The sequence below is a fragment of the Apteryx mantelli genome, chromosome 6 (genome assembly GCF_036417845.1).
Source record: "Apteryx mantelli isolate bAptMan1 chromosome 6, bAptMan1.hap1, whole genome shotgun sequence".
Classification (NCBI taxonomy): domain Eukaryota; kingdom Metazoa; phylum Chordata; class Aves; order Apterygiformes; family Apterygidae; genus Apteryx; species Apteryx mantelli.
In genome coordinates, this window is record NC_089983.1 from 20097110 (window position 1) to 20124797 (window position 27688).

At 36.3% G+C, this 27688-nt stretch overlaps 1 protein-coding gene across 1 annotated transcript in view; it reads left to right on the plus strand.

Moving 5' to 3' along the window:
- The window catches only part of COL5A2 (collagen type V alpha 2 chain), a 115845-nt gene that overhangs the window by 65635 nt on the left and 22522 nt on the right, over positions 1–27688 (plus strand). Inside the window, exons 7-28 of the mRNA XM_013960576.2 lie at positions 2877–2987; positions 4815–4892; positions 7011–7055; positions 7839–7892; positions 8620–8673; positions 10232–10285; positions 12140–12193; positions 12931–12984; positions 14602–14646; positions 15861–15914; positions 16744–16788; positions 19865–19918; positions 21719–21817; positions 22245–22289; positions 22394–22492; positions 22811–22864; positions 24050–24157; positions 24832–24885; positions 25561–25659; positions 26446–26499; positions 27339–27437; positions 27547–27600. Coding sequence (XP_013816030.1) covers positions 2877–2987; positions 4815–4892; positions 7011–7055; positions 7839–7892; positions 8620–8673; positions 10232–10285; positions 12140–12193; positions 12931–12984; positions 14602–14646; positions 15861–15914; positions 16744–16788; positions 19865–19918; positions 21719–21817; positions 22245–22289; positions 22394–22492; positions 22811–22864; positions 24050–24157; positions 24832–24885; positions 25561–25659; positions 26446–26499; positions 27339–27437; positions 27547–27600 — 1467 coding nt within the window. The remainder of the gene's footprint in view (positions 1–2876; positions 2988–4814; positions 4893–7010; positions 7056–7838; positions 7893–8619; positions 8674–10231; positions 10286–12139; positions 12194–12930; positions 12985–14601; positions 14647–15860; positions 15915–16743; positions 16789–19864; positions 19919–21718; positions 21818–22244; positions 22290–22393; positions 22493–22810; positions 22865–24049; positions 24158–24831; positions 24886–25560; positions 25660–26445; positions 26500–27338; positions 27438–27546; positions 27601–27688) is intronic.

The window sequence follows — 27688 nt, forward strand, 5'->3', positions numbered from 1 at the left end:
AAATCTCAGAGTGCAGATCAGAGAGCACAGAGCAGTGTTTTAGATGTGGAATGCCTACTAGTGCTGGGTATCCATTTTTCACTTGAGGGGGAAAAAAAAAAACTGTTAAGTCACACCTGCCATTTATAATATGAAAAGCTCTCCACAAATTGTTTGCAAGTCTTTTTAAATAGCTCATTGAGCAGGTATGCCTTTATAAAATTCATTTCAGCCAATGCATTCCTGACTGGTGATACTACAGAACCTCTAAGCATGTTTTGAAGCCTTTTGTTTGTTTGTGCTTTTTTGTTTCTTTTAACTGGGTCCTATTAACTGGTGAGCAGTAGGCACTCACCTGTGCTATGAATCTCTCTGTATTTTACCAAAGCAGGACATTCGGACTTAAAAGTAAAATCAGGAATATATACATGTTTTTCACTTCTAATGTGGCCATCAAATTCTTTGTTAGTGTTACAATGAGAGATAAATACCCAGGGAATAACATACATGGATTTACAAAATGCATCTTGGGAAGGGGAGTTTTGGAGCATGACACAATTTCATGTGATTACGAATGATTTTTGGAAGACAGAAAGTAAGATTAAGCATGCTGAGAACCATCAACATGTTTTGTTTCAGTATGGTTTTACACTAGATAGTGGTTGCAGTAGCTGTAAGATAGAGCCATCTGAAAGCGCTCTCCTGGAAACTGCATTTCCTCTCATTATTCCCTCATAGGCAAAATCTGTAATAGCGTTTCCTGAGTAGCTGCAGTGATGGTCCAGAATAATTAGTTTCACTCAACTGTGTGCATGTTTAAAGGATGCCCCCTTGTGGCCCACGTGGGATTTTTTTAAAACCTTTTCATTGACCTTGAGCTGGTGAAGGAAAATGTTTTATACTTTTAAGCATACATATAAGCATTATATTATACATATAAGCAAGATTCTATAAAAATAAAGCAGTAAATATTGGCAATATAGCACTGGATAGTTACCATCTACAAATACAAACATTTTTTCCTGGGTTTTAGGGGGTTCTGGGGAAGAAAGTTTACTGTGTTGCTTGAAACAGTTTGATTTTTGGTAATTAAAAAAAAAATACACTTAGTCTTATGTCTTCCTTCACCGCAGTGTATTTGTGCCTTTGGCATAAGGCTTGGACTTTGTTTGACTTAAGTTCTATTTACTGAGAAGGAGTTAGGGACTGTAGGATAGTTAAAATATCTGGAGAGAAAAGATACGTATCATGGCCATCATTTAAAGACACAGTTGCTTATTTGGTGTTTCAGTTTTGGCATTCTTAGCTTGAGATATTTTACAACAAGACTGATTTGTCTGGGAGATGAGGTTTTGCCCTTTTTTCTGAATCAGGTTTTGTTAAGGTGCTTTGGTCTAGATATTGACAGTCAGTAGCCATTTTATAGAAGCTTGCTTAATTGTTTATTGGCAAACATGTTTTTCCCTAATGCTTAGCTTTGCTTTTTTTTGTTTTCAAAAACAAAGATTTCAAGTTAATACCTTATACTGTTCCTCTTTAGACAGCATGGACTTTAAGGTTTGGCAGTGTGTGCTTCTGTTTATAAAAAATGGTAAATAATAAAGTTTTTTGATAGAACCTTCTGTTTCTGTCCAACATGCAAGAATCTGCTTATCTGTTTCAATACTCTCTCTGCAATCTATTCAATACAGAGATTCTGTATCAGAGTACGTGTGTGTGTGTGTGTGTGTGTGTATGCATGCTCATCTGACAAGAAAAAAGATTTTCCCCTGATTGCCAGGCTCATAAGACTTTCAGACCATGCAGATTCATTGAGAATTAAGAGGAAAAAATTAACTCATTCACTGGAAGTTTCTGGGAATCCTGTGGTCAATATCCCAATGTCTTTGTAGCCTTTCCCAAGGGAATGCCTTTTCATTAACATGCAAACTATACTAGTTCAGTCCCTAAACTCCGCTGAAATGTGTCACAGACTGCAAGGAAACACAGCCCTCATCACTTAGAAATAAAAACAGTCTATCTGATTGTAGTTGTGTTTTTAATGACGGCTCACTGAGCTAGGCTTCTGAAGTTTTGTGTTTAAGGATCCTTAAAGTAAATGAGCTTATTATACAGTATAAACTTTTTGCTCACTTTACTCCAGCATTCTCTCCTCGTGAAGGAGGCAACAATAATAAGCACTTTAAAGTCCTTATTTATTTTTGAAGTTTATCTGTATTGGCCTTATTGCTATAGATTTTGTATCACCAATGTTTTGCCAGCTGCTTCTATATTTAATTTTGGTTCTGATACAAGATAAGAAGGATGCAGATTAGAAATCAAAACTGAGTGATCAAAATGGGAGCAATGGGATGGCTTCCCAGCTTATTCTGCAAATGCTAGTTACAGGTAAAACTGGCACTGGGGCAGCTAGTCTGCATTTTCAGTAGTGTAGCTGTGTTGACAATTCAGCAATGGTGTGAGCTGTCTAAACCATTCATGATGTCAGGAGGCTACAAACATCCAGCCTTACTGGAATTTCCTATGTATGTATATGTACATATACTCATCTGAGCTATCTGTATTTTATAAATAAATTCTTGATATTCTTATACTGTGTGCAAAGCCAAATATTTTTTTTCAGGAGTAATATACTCTAAGATGGAATGATAGGGAGCCTGGGCATCTAAAAGAGCCTCGAGAGAAATTACTGCAATTTACTTGTGTGTTGGATGTGTGACTGATTTTTAGCCAGTGCTTCTGATCCGAAGCTGAGAACAGGTGTTGAGGGATGTTGTTTGGTTGAAGATCTTTTTGTGGAAATACAGGTTTGTCACATAACTGGCAGACAACTGTTCGGCTTGATGCTTTTAATAAAAACCTTCATGCAATGTTTGCATTTCTTATTTTCTTTCTAGGGTCCACGTGGTCCTCAAGGAATTGATGGGGAACCTGGTATCCCTGGCCAGCCTGGTGATCCTGGTCCTCCAGGACATCCTACCCACCAAGGACCAGATGGACTGAGCAGGGTAAGTTTTACACTTGGTTTAGTAGAAAGTCAGGTGAATGGTGGACCAGATCTACATGACACACAAAGTAACTTCTGTTTGCTTCAGTGAATATGCAGCATCTCACAGAATCAGCCTTTTGCAGATGCACAGCATATAACCTCTTCCATGGCCTAGGCCATAGCCATTTGGTTTGCAATGTTGTGCCAGCAGTTCTTGTCCTTCAGTCATTATGGAATGCAGCTAGCAGCAGTGCAGATTCTGCCAACAGAGATGATTAATGACTTGGACAAGGTGAACTTGAGAAAACTCTGAAAAGACACACCTTTCACAGTGTATTTTAGCATCTAGAAAAGCCAAGGTGCCCAATCTAAAACCCTCAGTGGGGTTCTGTTAATTCCACTTGACTTAGACCCAAGGGATCAGGGCAGTAGTACAGAGAAAGTAGAAGACCAAATTAGGAACACAGAAAAGAAAAATTTCAGAGGGATTTTAATAACCAGCAAAAGCAATTAAAATGTGGTTTGGTCTAGTTCTTAACAAAAAGGTGGATTACTTCTTGCTGGAATTATTCAGGCCAAATGTTAGATGACTAAGTCAATAATGATCTGTGAAAAGCAATGCTAGCCAGCCTAGATACAAATGAGGTGTTCTGCAAGACATCTTTTTCACAAATTATGTGGAAGATTAATTATGGTTGATAATGAAATACGTGTTTGAGGTTTTCAAGTATATTCAGTTACACGTTTGTTACTGTTTTGAGGATATCTGTCTTGATTTTTCACTCCATTGTTCCTGAAACAACCAGGGAGTTATATTTACAAAAAGCTGAAATACTGAAGTCAGGCCAACAGCCTGCAATTTTGGGCAGTGTTTCTGGACTTAAACACCTTTCCAAATGGTCCTAAATCCAGCAGAAACAGCCCAAGGGAATTTCTCCAGCACAGAGGAATCCTTTAGAATTACAGAAGAACCAGGATGGGTGCTAGACCCCCATTCTTCATAGATTTACCTAGGAAATATAGAAGAATAGGTGTAGTCAGAGCTTTAAGTGATTTTTGGTTTGTATTCTTGTCTCTGAAGTCTCTAGCTTTTTTGAAAGTGTGTTTGGGGACCAATTTGATGCAAAACAAGACCTAAATTATAGAAAGGCTGAATACACATTCGTGCTGTTAGTCCTTCTCAGCCATTCTAAGCTCTGAGCTGCCATGTGTGAAGATCTGGCCCTGAAAGAAGCAAAATAAAACTGTTGACTTCAGCTATGTCAAGAAGCACAAAGGCAGAAGAGAAAGGCACTGACAATTCATTGCTCTAACTCATTTGTCTGTGTGGATTGACATGATCAGTAGTGGCCTTTCAACTTTGCTGACTAAAGGTAACAAGCTCAAAATTCTAATTTACAGTGATAAAATCAGCTACATTTCCATTTATCTTCAGATATTTCTGAACTTGAAGCACAGTAAGTGAAAACAAAACAAAGTCTTAGAAGACGTGAAAAAATATTGCATTTGAAGTTAAGGACTGATTTAAATTTGAAGGCAGTGAAAGAAATCTAATTAATTTATGGGAGGCCTTCCTCTTTTTATGTCCTCTTCCCATTGTTCAGTGATAAAGGAGAGTAGAGTCAAAATAGTAAGCAGATAGGATGATGCATTAAACTGGTCTTTGAAGCCTTCATCCAACTTAAATTTGTAGGAAAGAACAGTTCTATTTTAATGATCAAAACAAGAAATTAGTTGTTAGTACTGCAAAGCCAATGTAGGGAATGAAGAATCTGTTGCATACGTTTTTGCCTTGTGAATCATCAACATGACTGCCAGCTAAAATCACACATATTATTTTTTTCAGCCATTTTCAGCTCAGATGGCAGGACTGGATGAGAAATCTGGACTTGGTAGTCAGATGGGACTGATGCCTGGTGCAGTGGTAAGACCAGATTACCTTTGTATTGTAAAGCAGGTGTGAAGTGGAATGTTGCACAAAAACCAAAAGGGGAATGGATCCTCTTCAATTTCATATGCTTATTGAACATGAATATGCAGAATGTTTTAGTGCAGTTTTACACAGTGTTTGAAAACAATGAAAAAATATTCTTCTGTTAAAATGAAAGCTTTTTTTCCACTCTCCCTAGCCCTCCTGCTGTCCTTCTTCCCCCCTTGTGAAATACAGCAGCTATTATCAGTAAGGTACAGAAAAAAAGCAACTTCTGCTTTTCTCATTTCTTGAGTCACTGCAGAGTAAGCACTGCAGAACAGACAATTATGTAACTTTGAAAGTTTCTTTTTCACATTGTGACATCAAAGATTATTTTTAGTAGCATTTTAAAACGTTTCTGAAACCATCTGTGAACTGAAAGCTGAGCTTTGTAATTGGTATTATTTGAAAGAGACGTTCTATTTCTTCAGTGGCTCCAGTTTCATCATTAGCATCTCTCCCTGTTTAGATATGCCCTTTACTTCTAGTACACTGGGGACTTAGTGGTAATGCTGACATTTTTTACAATCTATAAAACCTGTTTCACCACCCTAAGCTGTATCTGCTAGAAGTCTTAGGGTCATTTTTGATTGCTGTCTTTTTTCACTACACGTGTTTATCATATTGTAATAGCTTGTAGATATTGTTAGCCTGTTTGTTGTTATTTATAGCATGCTTCCTTAAGGAAGTGATTGCACTGTCTGTGCGTTTGCCTGTCTGAACATTTTCCTTCTAAGTCTCCACCAGTAACCTTTGAACTCAGTTTCAATGCAATTTAGAAGAAAAGGTTCTAAAGATAATCTGATGTTCTCCCATAGGATTAACTTTTAGATTGATTTCTTTAAAGAACTTTTCTTTTTTATGAATGTCTCTTGTCTACAAATTTGCTCTGCTTACATATAATGATAACAAGTCTGTCCTACTTATTTTGCTGCCCACCATAATTCTGCTTGTTCCTTTCACTCAGTGTCTTGGACATCACACCTCTTGTACTGCCCCTTCTTCTTTTGCCATTCCCAAATATGATTCATTTTAATATGTCTTTAAAGGTCTTTATTTTTCAAAATCTAGGGTTCTCTACAGCCTTACACAAAGTCTGCTAAAGTCTACTGGAACTCAGTTACTGACATTAATACATTTTGTATTGATTCATCATGTTCTGGGATATCTGTTTTTCCTTTCTTTGTAGACTCAATATCTGACCATCACTCAGTTGAACCACTGGATTTTGTTTTGTTTTTACTGTTGATTAGAATTTTTAACTGGCTTATTACTAACTCTTTTACATTGGCTTTGCAAAAAGGATTAAAGTAAATTAAATGCAATATAAAAATTGGAAAAAAATCAATGGATTTTGTGTTGAAGAGAGAAATTGTGAGCCTCTGTCAAAATACAAGTTATGTCTGATGTATTTTTCTTTGTATTACTCAAAGCAAAAGAATTATTGTCAGTGAACATTATTTTTACTTCATAGTACAAATTACAATTAAGCATGAGATTTTTCCTAAAAAATCTCTTGAAACATTTTAAGGGAAATTTTGAATTTCCTGTAGCAAAACTCAACCATTTTGAAACTGTTGTAATGTTTTATATGATTCATGAAAATACTTCCTTCCATCTGTACATCTTCCTGCTCATGGCTGAGAATAGCTGGATGAATTTATTTTGTCATTGATTTTATTATTATATTAATCTAAGTAATGAGATTCGATTCAAGGTGTGTCCATTCTTCACAACCGATTCTTACATTTTTGCAGTGGAGTTATGCAGGCATCCAGGTTCTTATTACTGATATCAGAGACTGTGACCTTCTAGAAAGAAAGCAAGCCAGTATTTTCAGCTGCTAATGAATTATGCCCCTTTGGGTTTTTTTGAGTTTGAAGATTTCAGTTCTACGTATTTTGTTTGTATTTCATGACATCTGTCTCCCGAGTAAAAAACCTTTCAGAGGCTTTGACTATGGAAATATTATCTTGGAGGTCACTATCAGGCCATTCAGCTGTCTCTGCAGAATGAATGTTATTTGAGTAAGTGTATTTTTCAGGGTGTAATACGTTATGTTTTTAATAGGGTCCAGTGGGTCCAAGAGGTCCTCAAGGTCTCCAAGGAAAACAAGTAAGTGCTTTGTCTCATGGGACCTAAGATAAATGGACAAAAAAGAAGGCAAAGTCCATAGTAACTGGTGTACGTAGCTAGAACTTAACTCAGAGACATGTCCATCCTCATGCATGGCTGAATCCATCCTCATCTAGAGGTGAATCTAAATATGCTGCTTTCAAGGGTGCTCCCCATGCACTCTATATACAGCAATTCCATTTGAAAAGGGGTTTAGTATAGCCTATTTGCTTTTAAAACAAAATAGGCGAGATTTTATCACTCTTATCTCCACTGTATAATACTTCAGTCCAGCAGTGATCTGTGCCATTGATTCCTGGCTGTCTCTTTCAGTTTTTGATTTGTGGCAGAGTATTTTTCTTTGGAGTTGTTTGCTGCAAGCTAGAAATTACGGTGTCCTAAAATTGCAGTGGTGCTTCTGGCAGATTTCTAAAGACAGTCATGTTACCTCAAAGAGAAAAATTTATTAGAACTGTAAAAAGGCTTTAACCTAACACACATTTTTAATGAGGAAACACCAATGAAAATGCTGACTGTTCAGTTCTAGTTTCAGTATTGGTATGATGTTAGCTTCCAGTAGGATTTGTGTATGGCTCAGGACTTCTCTAAAGTTTGAGGGATTTTAGTATCTGACTTTCACTCATTTTGCAAAGTGAGCTGGTGCTGAATCAGAATCTAGACTGTCTCATGGACTGTGATTTTCCTGATCATGGTTTTTAATTTATATCCATATATTTTTACTTTTTGGAAGTTGTAACTGTATTCATCTTTTCTTAATTTTAGGGTGGTGCTGGCCCCACAGGCCCACCCGGTGAACCTGGAGATCCAGGACCTATGGTAAGACCAAATAAATACAAACCTTTCTACAATAAAACTGAATACAATTTATTGTACTTCCTTACTTTACAACAGATTTTTTTTTATGTTGCTTTGACAAAAGCTATTAAGTAACTAATATTTCAGTCAAGAGTTATGATGTTCAAACCATGTTGTCTTGGATCAGTGAATTTTAATTGTTTTGAATGTGAATGATAGTGATTATAGTACTAAACAATCATTGTTACTTTTACACCACAGAACTGAGCACTAGTAACCCCATACATGCTCAGGTAACTCAGACAAAGAAAGATAAGAATATTTGTTTTCTGGAGGTGATATAATGACTAGAAGGTAAAAACAAGAGCATAGACCAGGTTCTTTTGAGTCTACAGTGCTGTCACCACTGTTAGCTATACCCTGATGAGACGATAGCCCTCTCTCCCTGGACATTGCTGAAACAGCATTGAAAGGTGCCTCTTTGCAGTCCTTGCTATGACTTTAGAACAACAGCAACTTATTTTTTTTTTTTTCCTGTTAAAGAATCTCTCCTATATTTTTATATAACTTAATGCATGTTTCTTAGAGGCAGGATGGTTAGAAAGAGCACTACAAAATTAAGTAGGAAGATATGCTTAGACATAAAATCAACTTTTTTCTACATCTGTTCTTATAAACAAAGATTATCAAATGAAACACACAGATGTTAGTGATGGCTGAATTCTCAACAAATGTATTTATTTCTTAGGGTCCAGTTGGTTCTCGTGGACCAGAAGGACCTCCAGGCAAACCTGGTGAAGATGTAAGTTTGTTATTCTTCATATTTTGTTTTATTTTTAATAAAACAAATATTGGCTTCTCTGGCACAGTGACTAACCAGCAGATGTGCGTGTTCTAACAACTTTTATGTTTCCTTTTCTTTGTAACCATACTTCTAATTAAGTCCAGTATGATAACTATAATCCTTAGCAAAAGATGTGTTCTCTTTCAGAACCCTCCTTTCTTTTCCTTGCATGTCACCATGATACCTAAGGTTAAAGCATCATCTCTTTATTATTTCTTGCTTCAGCTAGCCCTTCAATTGAGATGTCTTTCTTGAAACCAGACATAATAACGTACTACAGTTATGATGGGACAATTGGAGGCATCTCCTCTAACAAAAGCTTTGGGAGTGCATGATGAGAAAGGGAATTGTAATGATAATATACACCTGTATTTGAACAATAAAGCTTTGCTAGTTAAAAATTTTTGGTTTTGTAGTAACTGATTATACCCATAACTGAATTTATGACTATACCCATGAGTATGTACATATACATATGCTTACATATTGTATTTATCTATTAAACATATATTCATACACATAACTGCACAACAGAAGTTATGAAGTCACTTAGCTTAAGGATTTTCTAATACACATATATTCTTTGTTTGCAAAGCATGCAAAATCCATCTGAATTGTAATTTATAACTGAGAAATTACTTAAAAGCTGAAGATGCCAGATATTTTAGGATGAAATTTACGATAACTTATGCAATGGTTGCTTTGCCAATAAACTGTACAAAGAGTTACAGTCGTAAGTATCTTAGGAAATGGTTAACCCTCAATGCAGTGAAACCAAGTCAAGATATTACTCAAACAACTTGCTCCATTTCCAGTACTTGAAAGAGTTTCTTTAATTGCATTTATGAAGAGTTTTATCTTTTCTCTATTCAGAAACTATTTCTCTGAAGCCTTTCATAGTCTGCCAGTCAAGAGTTCTGGATGTATTTGAACTAATTCATGCATAAAAGAATGCTTGGTTGTGACTATGGAGGACTTTGAATAATCTTTAAAATATGCTTATTTAGTTCATACTGCATTTTTTCTGCTATCAAAACACACAGAAAATATTCACTGATTGAGAATTAAATTATACAAGTTTTAAAACATCTGAACAGAAGGAGAAATAACAAGTTATAGCCCAAACAGTTTTAGATGGAAAATTAAAATATTCCTGTGGAAAATTAAAATAACTTGATTGTCAATGTAACAATGACAAAAGGTTGCCTCATTATTAATTCACAGCAAAACTACATTGCATCACCATCTTGTGATGTTGAGATGCAGTTTAGACTCAATCAAAGTTTCCACAATTCTTTGTTAAAAAGAAATGTTTAAGTTAATGGAATCATTGCAATCTAATACACATTGCTAGTCCTGTGTGCGGTTAATTTATATTACTGGAAGCATTTCAGCAAAGAGAATATTTATAAAACTGATATGCTGAATGCAGACATTGGAATGTCACTCATTTGTTTGCATGGAAGAGTGATAAGAGAACTTAGTTTTCATGTGTTCCTTTTTTTTCTTTCTTTAGGGTGAACCTGGTAGACCAGGACAAGCCGGTGAGCCTGGATTTCCAGGATCTCCAGTAAGAGCATGATTATTTAGATTTTATGAAAATAAGCATAATTATGTCATCAATATCTGGTTTAATAATAGTTGCAAAGCTCTGCCATGCAGTTTCTGAAGTATTTGTATCAGCTTACTCTGATGATCTAAAGCACGGTGATAGCTAAGCACCAAGCAGGTGATTCAAATGTCCTTGAGTTAGTCTTGAGAGTCATTTCACAGGTGCATGTTCCAGCTATTTCAAAGATGAAATATGTATAAAACAGATGACAGTATATACAAGTTGGATTTCTGTGTGTCATCCACTTAGACATCATCTTGTACGTGGTCATCAGATTGGATAATGCATACCAAAATCTAAAAATATTAAATATAAAATAACTGCACCAGTAAGCTTATTTAATAGAAATGGACACTGTTATTATATTGGTTGGTTAATAACGTTTTTCTTTGCTGATGTGTGGTTTAAAGAATCCTACAAGTGAATACACTTACATGAAAGATAAAGATTCATGAAGCCATTTCCCAGTATGTCACATGGTTATTTACAGTCATTTGCAATAAGTGCTCAGAGTGTAAAGTAGTGGCAGGCTAGGGTGGTATTGTTCAGATTTAAAATAGTCAGTATGAGGGGCAGGAGAAGCAGGGATTGTATCACAGAAGTATATAAAATTTATTTTCATGTATTTTCAATATGCAAGTGTGACTAAAGGATTTTAGGAAACTGTGGAGGGCACGATATGGTAAGAAGTGCCCTGATGGACTGGGGACACTAATAGACTAGGAATTTTTAGCCAGTAGCTTCAGAAAATGTTTCTCCCTTTGCTTGTAAGAAATCCAATTTAACAGGTGCTTTCTGAGAGCATGTTTTCAGAAAGCAAGTGCTTTCTGAGACATGGCATGACAAACTGGTAAAAAATAGGAATGTGTGTTCCCATTAAAACCAATGAATAAAAGAAGTATTGCAATTCTTATGCCTTTAAGATTTTGCTGCAATTGCATAGCTTTGTAGAGAACAGCGCTGATGACACAGTGCCTTGTTAGAGAAGTGCACATTGTCTTGGCTCAAGGCAAGCCCTATGGACTGCTACATGAGTGAGGGATGAGTTGTAGGTCCTTCCAGTAGCAGAGAACTGTTGAGGTGGAAATGCCCACCTGATCTTAAAGTGAACCATTCCTTGTGCTGTAGAGGAAGAAAGAGTATGTTTTAATAGTTTGCTGAACTGTTGCCAAAGAGTACGAAGGTGCTAATGTGATTTTGATTATAAATTAATGTAATCGATATTATAACACAGGGCATGTAGCTCCCTTTCATTATTTAGCCTTTCCTGAAAAAGAAATCTGCTAAAATCGGTAGAAAACTAAGTGTAAGGCAGTTTTGGCATAATTGCTAAAGGTGTTTTAATAGCAGTTATTTATCATGCCATTTGACTGATGTTTTCTGAGATAACAGTTCACAGTTTGATCTCAGTTTCTGTTTTATGTTAAATGATAGCTCTAGTTTTTGATCCCTGCTTAACTGGGGTTTCTCCATTTAAGCTTCAAAACTGGATCTACCATTGGTTCTTATTTCATGGCTTCTGTTGAAATTTGAGGTTTGATCATATACCTGTTTAAGCCATAAAGCTTTTAATATCAGCAAAAACTTATTTAATGCTGAGACTATTTAACTTTATCAGGTGAAGTTCATCATCTGTGACCACCCACTAAACATCAGGCCATGCTATATTATGTCACCAAGGAGGAGTGTTAGGAGTTTTAGCAGTAATGCCACTAACCTCTTCCTTGTTAGCAGCATTATCACTAAGTGTATCGCTATAGAAATCAGTGGGGTTTTGTTTTTTGTTTTTTGCTTTTTTTTATTCCTGCATAGGGGCCTCGAGGCTTTCCTGGTGCTCCAGGTCTTCCAGGTCTCAAGGGTCACAGGGTAAGAAATAAGGTTTTTCCTCTCCTTATATATAATGTTTCAAGACAGTTTCCATACAAAGATGCTCAACCTCTTTGATATTTGTAGTGAATTTTACTATACGCTTAGTCCTGCTGGTTACAGCAGAATTGCTGGCATTAGAGAAGAAGAGGAGCTAGCAGAAAATCTAGGCTAGTCCCCTTTAAGTGCAGCTGACCTCTGTATTATATTCTTTAGTGCTTTCTTCACTCTAGTTTCAAATGGTCTGGGAATCTGGAAAGAGCTTGCACGAGCACTGCCAAACTTCAGGAGGAATAAACCTGACAGTTCTCTCACTTTGTTGGCAAGTCTGGCATTAGGGTGGGGAACTCTGGAGCTGGATGTGTTTGCAAGACAGAGTGATTACAAATTACCAAGTTTTCTGGCCAGAACTTTACTTCAGGGAGGAATAAATAGGTTTCCTATGGCTCAGAGCCTCCTTCTTGTTGCTTTTAGGATTTTTTTTTTTCAACAAAAAAACCCAAATCCAAGGAAATGTACCTTGTACAAATGTTTTCCATTTAGGAAATGTTTAAAAACTGTTTTCCATCTGGGTTTTGGGGTGGGGGTTTTTTGTTTTTTTGTTTTTTTCTCAGATCTGTTCTTAACATTTTAGTATCAGGTTACTTTAACAGTAGAAATTCTCTGTATGTGTATATACACATTTATACATACACATGTATAAATATAATCTCTCTGTATTTTTATAACTCTTACAGGGATTGAAAGGACTTGACGGTCCAAAAGGTGAAATTGGAGCAGCTGGAGCCAAGGTATTTTCATGGCCCAAAGAACTAAATGCTGAAGCATGCTTTCTGTAATGCCAAATAGTGAAAGATAGTATATCTTTAGAACAAAGCTCTGTATCTCTCTGTTAGTGCTAGTTGCGTGATGATTACATTTTCTGGAAGAGGCTACATGCACTTATCCATTTTTACTGTGCGTTCAATCCACATCAGCTGCTAAAAACTGCAATCTTTTTGTACAGGAAAAGCATTTGAGTTCAGCAGTGCAAATCACAATTACAGCTGGGGCTCAGTTTTAGGCCTATAATAAATCGCTGCATGAATTGACTAGTGTCTGCTTGTGTCACCTACTGAAGGCAGTAAATTGTGTTAAGATAGAGCCCGTTCCCATCTTGTAATTTGCCATTTGGCCACTTTGCTGTTCTTGTTGGTTTTGTTTGACCAACACGGAGTCCATTGTGTTGCTGCTTTAAGTATTCTCTTGGAAACCCACCGATCAGGCTTGTAACTTGGGGCAGCCAAACTGAAATCTCAAAACAGAGAGAAAACCAAAAGGCTTTCCTAACATTTTCTTTATAAAATAACATAAAATGCTCAGCTATAAACTGACTTTCCTCTTTCAGGTTACCATATTAATTTTAAACAAGATCAGTTTGAAAGAAGCAGCCTTGGTAGGGAGAGAGAATATATTTTATGAGACTATTTCTCTCCTAACAATTTCATTCTCTTAGAACTTTTGTCCCTTATTGGTACTGCCGTACCCTTATTGCTTTAACTCAAAGCACTTTAAATACAGAATAGCCAGCTGCAGTCAATACTTTCAAATTAGATTAAAACTTTTTTTTGAAAGTGCATAGGACAACTTTTCTGGGCTTTTCTACATTGTTCAGTGCTGTTGCTGAAGCTTTTTTGGCCAGCTGAGGGCAGTAATCACAGGTGAAACAGTACTCTTCCTTGGGATTAAAAATGTAGTAAACTAAGTGAATTTTCCAAAATCTAAATTTAAATGTTAAATATTGATTTTTCGATTGTTAAATCAATAGTCCAGGACAGTTTGTCTAAGATAAGATTTCTTTGCTAGGATTTTCCATCGATTTCAGTGGAGGCAGCAACGGCAGAAGCATCAGAGTAGGTAGAAACACTGCAGTAGGCAGCATGTGCTGTCAGCTAGAGCAAGCAGAAGGAGAATATGTCCATTTCTTGCCTGTAAATCCTACTGGTTCTCCCTTGTTTTGTTGCTTTCCTCCTACCCAGTCAATGAGAAGCTGGTCAGATTGTCTTTCAGATAAGTGTGCTGGCAATACTCAGTACTAAAATAGCATCGTTGTGGTTAACTGGTGAATCTGACATGAAAATCCTGGGAGGGAAGATGAAGGAGGTATCTCCCAATCACATGTAGAGATTTGTGAATGATGCATGATATCTCCTCCAAAAGAGTTATTTCTGCTTCATTGAGATCATATAAATGTGGCCCTTCCCATTAGCAGGCAGAATGATACCCTTCTCTTGAGTATGTGTGATGCACATATGTTGCTATGCAAATCTGCCTCTTTAGCATAAGCTGAGAGAAAGGGGATGAAAAATGCAACTCTGTTTTCCTCTAACCTTTTTCCTCTAACCGTATTGTTTCTTTTGTGTTTCTAGGGAGAATCTGGCCCAACAGGTGCCATGGGTGCAACTGGTCCTCTAGTGAGTGTCACATGCATTGCATTTACCTTACAGAAGTGGCTGTAATATTGCACACATTATTGCTAATATAGTACACGTAGGAATTTTATGTTTTTGAGACATTGTCTTGAAGTTAAACTTTTTCCTAGTGCAGTTAAAGTTTTGTTTTCTATTACAGTAAACTGTCCAGTGTAAGCTGTTATTCCTTGCAGTTCGTCACCACTATAAAAAAAACTGTAATAAATCAGAAAGCTTAACAGATATTTGAATGTAGGTTTTGTGATTGGTTACTGACTCATGGAAATTTAGGGTGATTAAATGCTCTTTTTTAACATCCTGATGCCTCATATGGAGTGATTTCCATATGACAAAAATCAGATTAGCTTGCTTTGAGATAGAACTGAAATAATTTAGGTCAGAAACACATTAGATGGAAAACCATGGACAGAGGGTTTTGGAGGTAATGCTGAGGATAAGCATGCATGACATGAAAATGAAACAGAGAAGAGTTTTCACAGAGGATTTTTCATTCAGGTATGGTTTTGGACAACTGTATAATAGTGAGCATTATAACATTCCCAAAATCCACTTTCAGCAGTGATGATGTAAGTGCAATACTTTTGTGATAGCAGATGACATCTCTCTGCAAGACGCTGTCTTGTGTCATGCAGAATGTAATATCCCTGAAGTGCAGCCTAGCTGTGAGTGCGCCATAGTAAATGAGACTGAGTTATTGACCCTGGTGAGTATATTCAGAGTTTATTCTGCCGTGTTTGCAGCTGGAAATACTATTGGAACAGGAGAAGAGAAATTACAGTTATTTAATTTCCACTAGGCAAGCCTGTGAGGTTGCAAGGACTTAGGTAAACTGCTGCTTTATTCCTGCTATGGAGCAGGCTAAAATACACCTGAGGGGAAAAAAAGAATTAGCTTGGTTCTGTAACTATTCACATGAGCTGTCCTTATCATATTTATAGTCTCAGTGAACCTAATCAAACTCTGATTAAAAGCCAATAGAGAGGACTTAATTACTGAGCAGAAATGCAGTACAAAACTTATTTGAAGCAAAGGAAAAGTCAAGGATGTTTGAAGAAAAAGAAAAAAGTAAAAAGAAAAATAAAGAGGGGTCCATCTACTATGGGGAGGGGGGAAATCAAGTGAACTATATTTTCCACTTTTCATTATTTTGCAATTATGAGCTCCTGAGTAATGCGCTTTTCTGTTTTCTCTTCAAGGGACCTAGAGGAATGCCAGGAGAAAGAGGTCGAATTGGACCGCAAGGTGCCCCTGTACGTAGGGCCTTGCTTCTGTCTCCTTGTAATTCTTCCCTTGCTTTACTTAAATTTAAAGCCTTGAGCCTGAAAATGTTTATTCACATGACTGTTAGTCACTTCTGTGTGTGTTCTGCTATAGCTTAAGAAAGTTAAGGCCGTAACAGAGTTTTGTGGGATGAAATCTTTACTCTAAATTTAAAAAATCCCAAGCAAAAGGAAAATGCTAGCAGCATAGTAATTTCTTAGAGCTGCCCACAAGGCCAAGTATCCTCACAGCATTTTGTTCTGTAATCCAAAAAGGTTGTCATCTTTGTTTTTCTTTCTCTGAAATTACTCTTGAAAGACTATTTTAACCCAAAATTGCCAATTTGAAAATAATATATATTTTTTTGTCTGGAAAAAGAGTTTAAAATGAAAATTTAATCTTTTAATTTAAAGTCTTATAATTTAATTCAAGATAATAAAAAAAAGCTTGTTAAAATTATCTTGCTTTTCAGCAAAAAGAGGGATCAGCCTTGACATGAGATCATATTTGAGTAGAAATTTCTTTCTGTGGCCTTACATCCACTTTCAGATTGTTGTTTTTTCTGGCATTTCTCCTTATGACGTTTATGTATGCATTCCTTACCTCTCCATACAATGACACTGTCAAAATATCCATTTACTTGAAGGTGTGCCATGATTTCTTCCAAAAGTTTTCTGTGCTGGTGTCCCAAGGGATCTTCAAGCCAGCATTTCTTTGAATGCTTTAGTCTGTGTGACTGTCATCACAAATGCTAACAATAAACACAAAATTTAGTAAGTGTTCTTATAAACATTCCATCTTGTCCCTTTTCAAATCTAGGGTGGACGTGGCCAGCATGGTATGCCTGGGAAGCCAGGGCCAATGGTAAGTTTCTTAATCATCTGTTTTTTTCACCTTGTATTTGCCACTTGCCTTTAGACATTGTCAAAAGAAGCACAAACAGCTGTTGCCGGTTGCTGGTAACAGTAGTGTGCCTAGAATACGTGAATGATTCCTGGTTCTGGCATTGAGTTACTCACTGTAAGTTCAATGCTGTCCTCTGAGAATTGATACTGTCTGTAGTTTGCTTCATCTGAAGGTTTTAATTTGCAGGGGAGTAGGCTTGAAGATCCTCCTTGGAGAGATAATGCTTTGCTGCTTTTATGCAGTGGGATCCATGTTGTAGGGAGATAAGTGTCTTAAAGATATACATTGTAATAGAAAACAATGTATACTTCCCTATTATCTTCCTTCACATACAAAGTTGACAAATGAAGTTATACCCATTCTCAGTGAGAAGAAATGCTGATCACCAGTATCAGAACTTGCTACCTGAAATTGATCAATTACAAAATGTGTAAAAGATAGTGTTTTAATTATAGACAGTCACAGAGTGAGCTAACGAACCAGAAGCCTATGCATAAATGTCTTTCCAGTTAATAATTGCCTCACTGAGGAAGCCAGGTATGCATGACTAAAAGTTCTCACACAGCTGCAGGAGAACTGAAGGTGATTGTGGCAGATTAAACCACGGATGTTAGTGTAACAAAAGGTGATGTGCTCAATCCTACTGTTCAATCCCAGTGTGCATTTGCAAGATGTCTTTGAATCAAGTCACATGAGCAAATGTATTAGGAAGTTGTATGTACTAAGCATATGTTGCTTTTGGCAAGTCAAAGCTTATGATGATTTCATACTATTCATACGAAGCAAGCGTTCACCTTAAAAACATGTTATTCTGTTTGTTTGCTTTTTCTGAAGGCATTACTTCTGGGATGCAGTTGACAAAGTTTTTGCATGTTGATGCAGGCAACATGAACCGTTGTCACTTTGTGATGTTCAGCTTAAAGAAAAAAAAAAACCATGGACCTGCCCATAACTAAAATTTCATTTTGTGCATGCCCTTTGTTTAATAGTTATATTAGCCCTGAGAAACATTCATTTTCCCATGTCGTCTTGATGAACGGACTGTTTTATTGCAAACTTCATTAAGAAACAGTTAACTATAACAGATAGTCAAGACATGAGTGTCAGTGTGTAAAAGCTGCAAATCTCAATTATTTGGTGTGTCATGAAAAGAAGGGTAACTACAGCTATTACAAGAAACCGAAACAGTGAAAAGATTTTTCAGCATTGAAAACAGAATCTAAAGCAGAACAAAAAGCTCTAGTGATGTTATTCTACATGAAGTTTGAAATTTTTATTTGGCATAAAACATGAGCTCAGCTTCACTGGACGTGATGGTTGGTTGGCTAACATTTTTGGCATGTAGTGTCACAAGGGAGATACTGATACTTAATGCACATTTTTCTCATTGGAGGAACTGTTATTCAAATGCATGATTATTTGGCTTAGTACAGAGTGGTATATCCTAATTCTGGAATTCTCCTTGCAAAAAGAGAGAGATTTGGCAGATATATATTTGTGATCCAATAAACTGGTACATAGATTTTTCAAGAATATGTTTAGTGAGCTGTTACATCAGTGCTGTAGAAATCCATTGCAAGGTCATGGCAGAAATGTTGTCTCTAATTAATACTCACTGGGACAGATTGTTCTTATTAGGTTTGTCAGCAGAACTTCATTACATAAAACATTCTTTCACAGTATGCATCATATTTTACAAAAAAGGAGAAAATCAGGAAAAGATAAAGAGAAATCATCTGGGAACATGGAGTTGTAGTGAATACTTGCAACCACTGTGTGCCGCCTTCTAGAGAGTTTATAGTACAGCAGAAAAGGTCTATGGAATGTTTTGTTCAGCACAGGGGGCATTATGTAAACATTTTAAAATAACTTAAAACTTTACTCCAAGGCCCATAATTGGAGGTCTTCCTGCTTAACAAAACAGGGTCAAACCAGACAGGCATGTTAAAGTGTGTACACCCGAAGATTGCTTCCCAGCAACCTTAGACGGTCAGCCATATAATGTAACTCCAGCTGATTGCATCTATGCCCAAACTTAGTGTCCTTTCAGCCACATAATGTGTGGTCTATGCTCTGCTATGCAGTGCACCAAGAATTTGGCTCTAGAACCGTAAACAGTACAGTCACATCAGTACTATGCTGTGCTCAAGCTATCAGCCCTTCTCAGATACAGCATTAACTATCTTGGATACAATGCTCTTCTGAAAGAACAATGCTGCTGCTGGGAGCCAGACGTTGCCTCTGCAGATCATTTGGTTGCGTGGTGCGCCATAGCCTAGCCTGTCCCCCACTTCCTTTTCCAGAGGTGTCTGCATATCTCCAAACAAGCATCCAAGCAGGAAACCCTGCTGTACATAACTTTGTCTGTACCACCTTGAAAAGGTGAAACAAAATCTGCATTTAAAAGCTTGAAAATGAGTTTGGCAGTGAATTTGAGAATCTCAGTAGGGTAGAGGAGTGGGAAGCAGGGGCAGTTCTATAGTCTTTATTCATATTTTCACTTGTCATATTGTTCACCTCAAAAATCTTGTCTAGTAACTTGTTTCAATGCAGAATTAGCTACAATTTCTCTTTTTTGTAGGTTAGTATTCTAAATTTAAAAGAACCAACCCCCTTCTCTGCTACATTCTATAGGACAAGTAGCGATTGTTCAAGAAATATCTTTTCATTACCTTACCATGCTAACATAAACATAAGAGGAAATAAGCTATTTATTAAAAACTAAAATTGAAAAACAATTACTATAATAGTTATAAACTGTATGCATTGCAATTTGGGCATTAATAGATTAATCAAGAGCTGTAACTTTGCCAGTCAGTAAATACGCTATTAAAACACCACACCACAATTCTATAAAGTGTATGTGTATCATTTAGAAAAATGATAGTTTTAGAATTACTTTGTTTTTTTGTTATGAAAAAATGTTTTGTGAGTAAGATTATATTTAGACACAGAATGATGTTTACCCAGTGATTAGATTCTAATCTGTGATCCAAACTGTAGAATTATAGCTTTCTGCTTTTGTATTTTGTAGGGCCCGCTTGGCATAACTGGTTCTCCTGGTTTTCCGGGTGCTCCTGGTGTAAAGGTAAAAGAACAAACAAACAAACAAACCCTTTTTAGTATGTCTAACAACACAGAATTAAAAAGTACATCCTAGACTGCACAAAGTTCAGACTGACATGTATACAGATTCCTGAGAGCTGCTGATATCAATCTTACTTAAGACCTTGAGACAGAAGCCATAAATCAGAAGCCAAATGAAGTAATAAAAGTTGACCATAACCAGGATACTTTTTTTGCTTTTCCCTGTGCAAAGGGATGGTTTTAGGATAACTATCATGCTGTGCTCCAAAAAAATTGTCCAGTATATTAAAAGAATTACAAGAATTACATTCTGCAAGTTGAGTTGCTGAGTCCAAGACTTGATAATGCAGGAATCTACAGAAGCAGCATCTTCCAGTGACCATTTTCAGCCTAATACACTTTCTGTGATGACCTAGACTGATAAGAAGAATGCCTGAACCACAACAGAGCTTGCACCACTACTCATCACAACATTGCAAATGATGATTAAAATGTTTTGTGGCTCTGTGATTGGGCTGAAAAGAAAAAACTTAAACTAGCTGCAGTGTGGTCGATGTTTGACTTTCCTTTGTTGGCTTTCACAAAACAACTCCATATTTTTTTTCTAGCCTTGAGAATATGTCTGCAAATAAGACTGAAAAGAAGACTCATGCAATTTCCTTATACTTCTTTCCCCCCGTCACCCATTTGTTCCTCTTTGTTGCTTTATGTTCCTAAAAATGATAGGAAAAAATTATACAAGAAGAAACTATTTTTCCATTCCAGGTAGTGAAGTTCAGCAGATGTTTTGTTTTATTGTGAAGCTGGCAACATTTACAAAACAATTTTCTGGAAACAAGCCTCGATAAGAGTATTAACACAGTTTATACAGTTAGATGATAATCCTTTTAATGCATGTCATAAAATGTTTTGGTATGCCTAAACAGTGCTAAATATCTAAATAAATATTTGGAGACGTTGTCAAGGGAAGAATCAAGAAAGGTTTTTTGAAAAGGAGAAGCTACCTTCAAGTTTCATCATCAGATGATGTAATTGAAATAGCTATTTTGAACTCATAAAAGCTAAGCAGATTACATGTGGAAGATGTGGGCTTAAGTTCTGAAGACACAACATTAATTATCAATTCCAAAAGCTGATTTGCCTATATAAAGGTAAAATGCAAAGGAGATACCATGAGGAATTGTTTTATTGGAACATCCAATCCAATCATACTGGGCTTTTCTGGAAATGATCATCTGTTTGGCCCTTCTTGCTTATGACCAGCACAACTTGTGACAATCAGATTACTGTGTCAAATTATTTTTCTTTTTTTGCAATCTTTAATACAGTGCTGCAACATTGAGTTGATCCATACTGTGCAAAAAATCTCCAAATGTCTTACTATTTCTAAATTTCAAGACTCAGCTGCTAATGAAGCTGAAAAAAATGCTGTCAAATTACCAATACATACTGGGATTTTATATAGAGGTGTCTTATCTTACAGAAGTAACAGTAGGATCAAAGTAACATCATGGTGTGATTTGGGCCACTTGCCCTAGATATAATGCTGCTTCTCTGTAGAAAGTTCCCATGACTGTATATAAACTGAGAAAAAATTCTATCTGTAGTTTTAAAGTTTTACATTCATATAGAAGCAGTGGAGGCAGAATTAGGTAAGTAAAAATCTATTTTAAGGATCATAAACTATTTCAAAGCCTGAATTATCTTTCTCTTATAAACTCATTATTCCTCCTTAGTTACTTTGGAATGCAGCTTTTTAGAGCAAAGTAATCCCCAGTTGTTTTCTCCTGTGAAATCTTAGGGTGAAGCAGGTCCAACGGGTCCTCGTGGTCCTGAAGGTCCTCAAGGACAAAGAGGTGAAACAGGGCCACAAGGCCCAGCTGGATCACAAGGGCTTCCTGTAAGTACGTTAAACTTTGGTTCCTCAGTGCTCACCTTGTGTATTGTCTGTTCATACCCCACTTGATAGACAGTGAATTTTGCCCAAATGGCTTTTTTTCCCCAGAAAGATATCATTCATATTTTTTCTACTTATTTTGTTGCAAATAACTTTCCATTATTTAATTAAGACATCTTGGAAAACCAAACATTACACAGCCTGATGTAGTCTGAATCCAACAAGTACTTTAAAGCTTAAGCGTATTAAAAGTCACGTAAACTTACATACTTTGTTATTCATATCTGCATTTGCACAGGTAGATCTTATATTGCTATATTATTGAATAGCCTTTATTGTCTGCTTTTGTAAAGCAGATCACATGATTGTCTCATTCTGTTGATACCCAACTCATAAAAATTCATTTTAGTGATTGGTACGTTATTTTTAGGGAACTGAAGGGACAGATGGTTCCCCAGGTGCTAAGGGCCCAACAGTAAGTAATCAAATCATCTGTTGAAGAAATTTTGTAAGTGAATTTATTCTATTTCCTTTTTTAAATTGTTTTTCTCCTTGATGTGCTGATATTTCTGTTTGTAGGGATCTCCAGGCACTGGAGGCCCCCCTGGCTTATCAGGTCCACCGGGTTCCCCAGGACCACAAGGCAGTACTGGTCCACCTGGTATTCGAGGCCAGATGGTAATAATGTCTTTTTCTCAGTGATATTTTTCAAATGTGTCACTCAATAAAATAAAACAATGATTAGCAGTGAGTCTCTGTGTACATTGGACAAAAACTAACGGTTATCTTCTGAAATTAGGTCTCACTTGGGTTTTTGTCTTGATGATGACATAATGCTTAGGGGAAAGACAGACCACTGTAAACATCTGATTATATTACCTACATCTAGTTCCTAAACTAGGGAACATTTTTTTATTACCAAGAATAATCCAAACCGTTTGAATGTTTTATGCAGATTTTTACCTTTATGGGTGTTACTCATGTGTTTGTTTTCAGGGAGACCCTGGTGTTCCAGGTTTCAAGGGAGAAGCAGGACCCAAAGGTGAACCTGTAAGTCTCTACATGCTTGTAAAATGAAAAGGAATCACAAAGCCATGTATGAATGTTTTGAATAGGCTGTTTCAGTTTTCAAGACATATTTAATGCTACTTCTCATGATTACTTGTGTTTATCAAGTAATTATTGTGGAAGACAAACCACAGTCACCTTGCCTAGATAGTACTAAGAATGGATGGTAAAGTAGGTCCTTGGATGTAATCACCTAGCCAGTTTAGGCCTTATAGGCCTCAAAGGGCTGGAAGACAGAGAAACCGGTTAATATATCTATTGAGATTTCTGTAGCACTTGTAGAATGACTTTATTCTAATTTCATCTCTTGAGAAATGGATACCATGTATTTCTGGACATTTAAGAGCAAACAGGTGCATGCTGATCATAATGGAAAAAAAACCTTTCTTTTTAAATAAAATATGTTTAATACATTTTATACTTATGCATGTATATATATTCATTATATTTTTGCTTAAATGCTAAAATAGTGTGAATATTTATAAATATAGGGATAATGTATATTAATATAGAAAATATGTTTAATTATACAGGTATAATATGTTTTTTATTTTTCAAAAAATATTAGATGGTGTTAATACCTGTTTAGCCCATTGCTCATGTCTGTGAGAAATTATTTGGCGACATTGTTAATTCCATGCTGTAACATATGAATTTTAGAATAAAAAAGGTTCTGCAGAGTTGGAGTCAGTTCAACTTTTTTTTTTTTCTTCTTACTAGTTTAGTCATCACATAATAGCTGATAAAACTATACACATGAAGTAATGGTTTCTTTACCACTGACTGGATCTCATTTCTTTGAGAATTTCTACAAGAATGTTATTGAATTTTGAGTCCTTTGTTTCCTGTTCAACTGGAATAAATGTAATTACAAATTACTCTGTCTGAGCAAATAGATGATTACAAGAAACGCAGCAGAGCTGAACTGTAGAACTGCAGTTTATTCCCATGGCACTTCTTACTGAAAAATCAGCTTATAAATACTGAAAAAGGGAAAAGCTGACCCTGGATAGCTGCATTTTGTAACTGATTCAAAACATAACTATAAAATATTTTTCTCCTTTATTTGGGAAAATGTTGATGATGTTTAGAAGGTAATCTGTTTCAATACGCCTGAGAAACAGTGAGCTTATCAAAGAATTTTTAAACAATTTTTATTTTCTATAGGGCCCACAAGGTCCCCAGGGTCCCATTGGCCCTGTAGGTGAAGAAGGCAAAAGAGGTCCTCGAGGCGATCCAGGGTCAGTAGGTCCACCAGGTCCGATTGGAGAGAGGGTAAGCAATCCAGAAGGACAGTATATCTTGTTAGACACGGACTGCCAGACTGAAAAGCCTCTCATCTTGACCTAAACATGAATTTTCTTACAGCTTGGTTGCAGGTGGAGTCAAACTTTGTTTTCCTAATAGTAGTTAATTTATATCTCTAAATTTTATGTATTAGATTAGTAATTTTCGGATGCTGTACTCCTGTGATACAATATATATTTTTTGAAAATGATACTGTGATGATCAGTATATAAAAATGTAGCCTGATGCTTTTTGCATCCTAAATAGTTCTTACGTCTGATTACTGTTTTGGGGGAAAAAGAGTTCTGTGATACTGTGCATCATTTTTACACTGAAAATTTTCGTTAGCGTATTCAGTGCACAGATAGCATAGTAACAGAAACACTGGAGGTCTGATGAGTGAATCAATATATTTTTTGCTTAACCCTTGTACAAATGGTAGTCGTCTTTTCAGTGAGCCTGTTCACATAGAAAGAGCTGTTCAGCATGCATGAATAAAACACTTAGATATTTTTACCGCTCCAAAGAAACAAGTTTAAAGCACTGAAGTAAGGAATTTGTAAAAAAATAAACTGAACTCCCAAACCACAAGTCTTTTACTTTGTTTGCAATAAGTTATGTAAAAATTAAGATGATAATCTTGTTTGCATCACTTCTGACAGGGTGCTCCCGGTAATCGTGGTTTTCCAGGTTCTGATGGCTTGCCTGGACCAAAGGTAAATAAAATTAGTGTCCACTCTTTCATCAGGACATTTTTGAAGTTCTCATACATGCAGATATATGGAAAGAACATATTCCATTAAAAGCATATGTTTCTGGGCAAATAGGTAGATCCTCAGAATCCCTAGGAGTAGGGTCAAAGGAACTGACAAATGCCAGAAAGGTGTCTGAAAGTTTTGAAACCAAAATGTTATGGAGAAAAAACACTTTAAATCCTGTGATGTTCAGCTGTCTTTGTATGTCCCCGACTTAATGCTCTCTCATATTCAGATGTGAATAGGTGGAAGACATTGACCTGTCTCTATTACTGTATTGCTGAATACATTGCTCTATAGCGTGTGGTATAGTTTTTCTAGGCTTATCCTTGGAACAGATGGGCTCATCTGTCTTTGGCTTTCCTGACTGCTATAGCACTTCCAGGGCAGTGACTCACAGATGCATTTGGCTAGCTTTTCTGCTGATTCTTAACTCTTCATAAGAATACAATGATTCTAAATTCCTAATATAAATTTGTTTTATGGAAGGGACCACATTTAAGTAATAATAAAGATTCAAATACTTTGGAACTCTGTTTGCAAAAATATGGCCTTAATACAAGATATTATTTTATTTAATTCTTCTAACTGTGGATGTTCTACCTATTACCTAATAGCCCTTTGTTATCTTTCTAGGGTGCTCAAGGAGAGCGTGGTCCAGCAGGTTCTTTTGGTCCTAAAGGAGGTCAGGGGGATCCTGGGCGTCCTGGCGAACCTGGCCTCCCAGGTGCAAGGGTAAGGAACTAATATCAAAACACTATAAATCATGACATTTTCCATTTTCAAAAGGCAACAATGAACTTCACGGAATTAAAAAGCTGTTGTATAAGAACAAACTTCTTCCCTCATTCCTTTGAATTGCCTTTGTCTTTTGAAGTGAAATGTTATTTGTAACTTTGTTCAGTGGGACCACTTAAAGAGTAAAGGTCAAAATATCTGACTCTTTTCCCATGATGTCAAAAGCAAGATCCCATTTATCTTCAAAAGAAGGAAAAATAGCCCTGATTAGACTGGCAGCTGAAGGATGTATGCTTGTAAAGCACATAGTTATCACAGAAAACATTAACTGAAAGTCAAACCTTCATTAAATTGGTGATTGATAACCTATATAGTTGAGTGATGCATGTTGTGGAAAATTTTTTCGGGAAAAATATTTGAGGAGAATTTGAAACATCACAAAAGGAGAGAAAGGGTATAGCAAGAAAAAGATGTAATATAGATCACTGGGCAACAGTGGCAGAAGTAAAGATGATGATCCTGTGGGACACTGAAGAGATGTGTTACAGCAATAAAAGTGGACATAGGAAAAGAGAAGATCAAAGACAATGAGGCGTGAAGCTGTGAAGTAATTTAACAGTGAGGATGAGGACCTTAGCTGCAACGAAGAAAATGTTGCGTAAAGAATATCTTAGCGTTTTTATGATATTAATTACTGAGCATATCTTTGGGGGGTTATTTACATTTTTCTCTTGTTCTAGAATTCTGTGCACAACTTTACACTAATGTTATTCCCATTTTTAGGGTTTGACAGGAAATCCAGGTGTTCAAGGCCCTGAAGGAAAACTTGGCCCCTTGGTAAGTGACGTAACAATTAGTCCTTTCAGTTAATGCCACAACAATTCAAAAGTCCCAACTGACTGAAATTTTTATTAAACTGAGTTTTCTTCATTTTTAGAGGTTCACCTTTTCCTCTAAGTGTTAACTTTAGGTTCCCAGCTTCTAAATTAGTGCAAATAATGTTCCTTTGGTTTTATCTGTATCTGTCACTTGTTTAGCAGCTGCTGCAAGATTTTTAAATCTTTGCAAACTGAATATCTTTCCTAACTATCTCTTTTTGGAAACAATAGACTATTTGTACATAATGGTTCCATGATAATAATTGCATAATATTTGGTTAGCTGTAGCAGTCTGCCTATAACTCCATAAAGCACTGTCTGCTTTAAAGACATTTTTTACTGATAAATACAACACCAAAACCAGACTAATGCAATACATATATAATAATATGAGTGCTTTAACTAGCATTTACTAGATTCACCAACTTGAAAGTGAAAAATTGTAGCTTTAAATGCCTATTTTAATTACAAGTTAATTAATTACAAGAATTAGGCAAGTTTGTTTTATGTTGGAAAGCCATTTATCTTCCATGCTGACCTTTTTTCATCTGAGACTACTGAGAAACAGTGTGGGTTCAATTACTATGCTCTGAGACATGTATTCAATATATTAATGCTATTTAAAGGCATCTATTTTGCTGAAATAATACAAGTATCTATTTACTTCAGGGCTGTTCTCAAGTTCCAATAATGCTGGTTAGGCTCTAGTATCACTGGAAGTCATGTTCCAGGGGTAAATAGGCTCATACAAGTAAACAGTGTTTTTAATTTGGTGTGGAAAATGCTGTACCTCTATAGGGTGCCCCAGGAGAAGACGGACGTCCGGGTCCGGCAGGTTCAATAGGAATCAGAGGTCAGCCAGGCAGCATGGGCCTTCCTGGACCAAAGGGCAGCAGTGTGAGTATGGCACCTAGTACCCAGCATCTGCTTAACTTTCAGCATTTACACATATTTTAATGGATGAAAATAGTAGCTAAAAATGGTTATTTTTATTTCTTGAAATTAGGGTGATCCTGGAAAACCTGGAGAAGCAGGCAATGCGGGTGTTCCAGGACAGCGAGTGAGTGTGACTGTTACTGTTTTCAGTGATTATAGAAAATGATGCATTTCTGTTGTATATGCTCACTATATAAGACTTCTTCCTATGT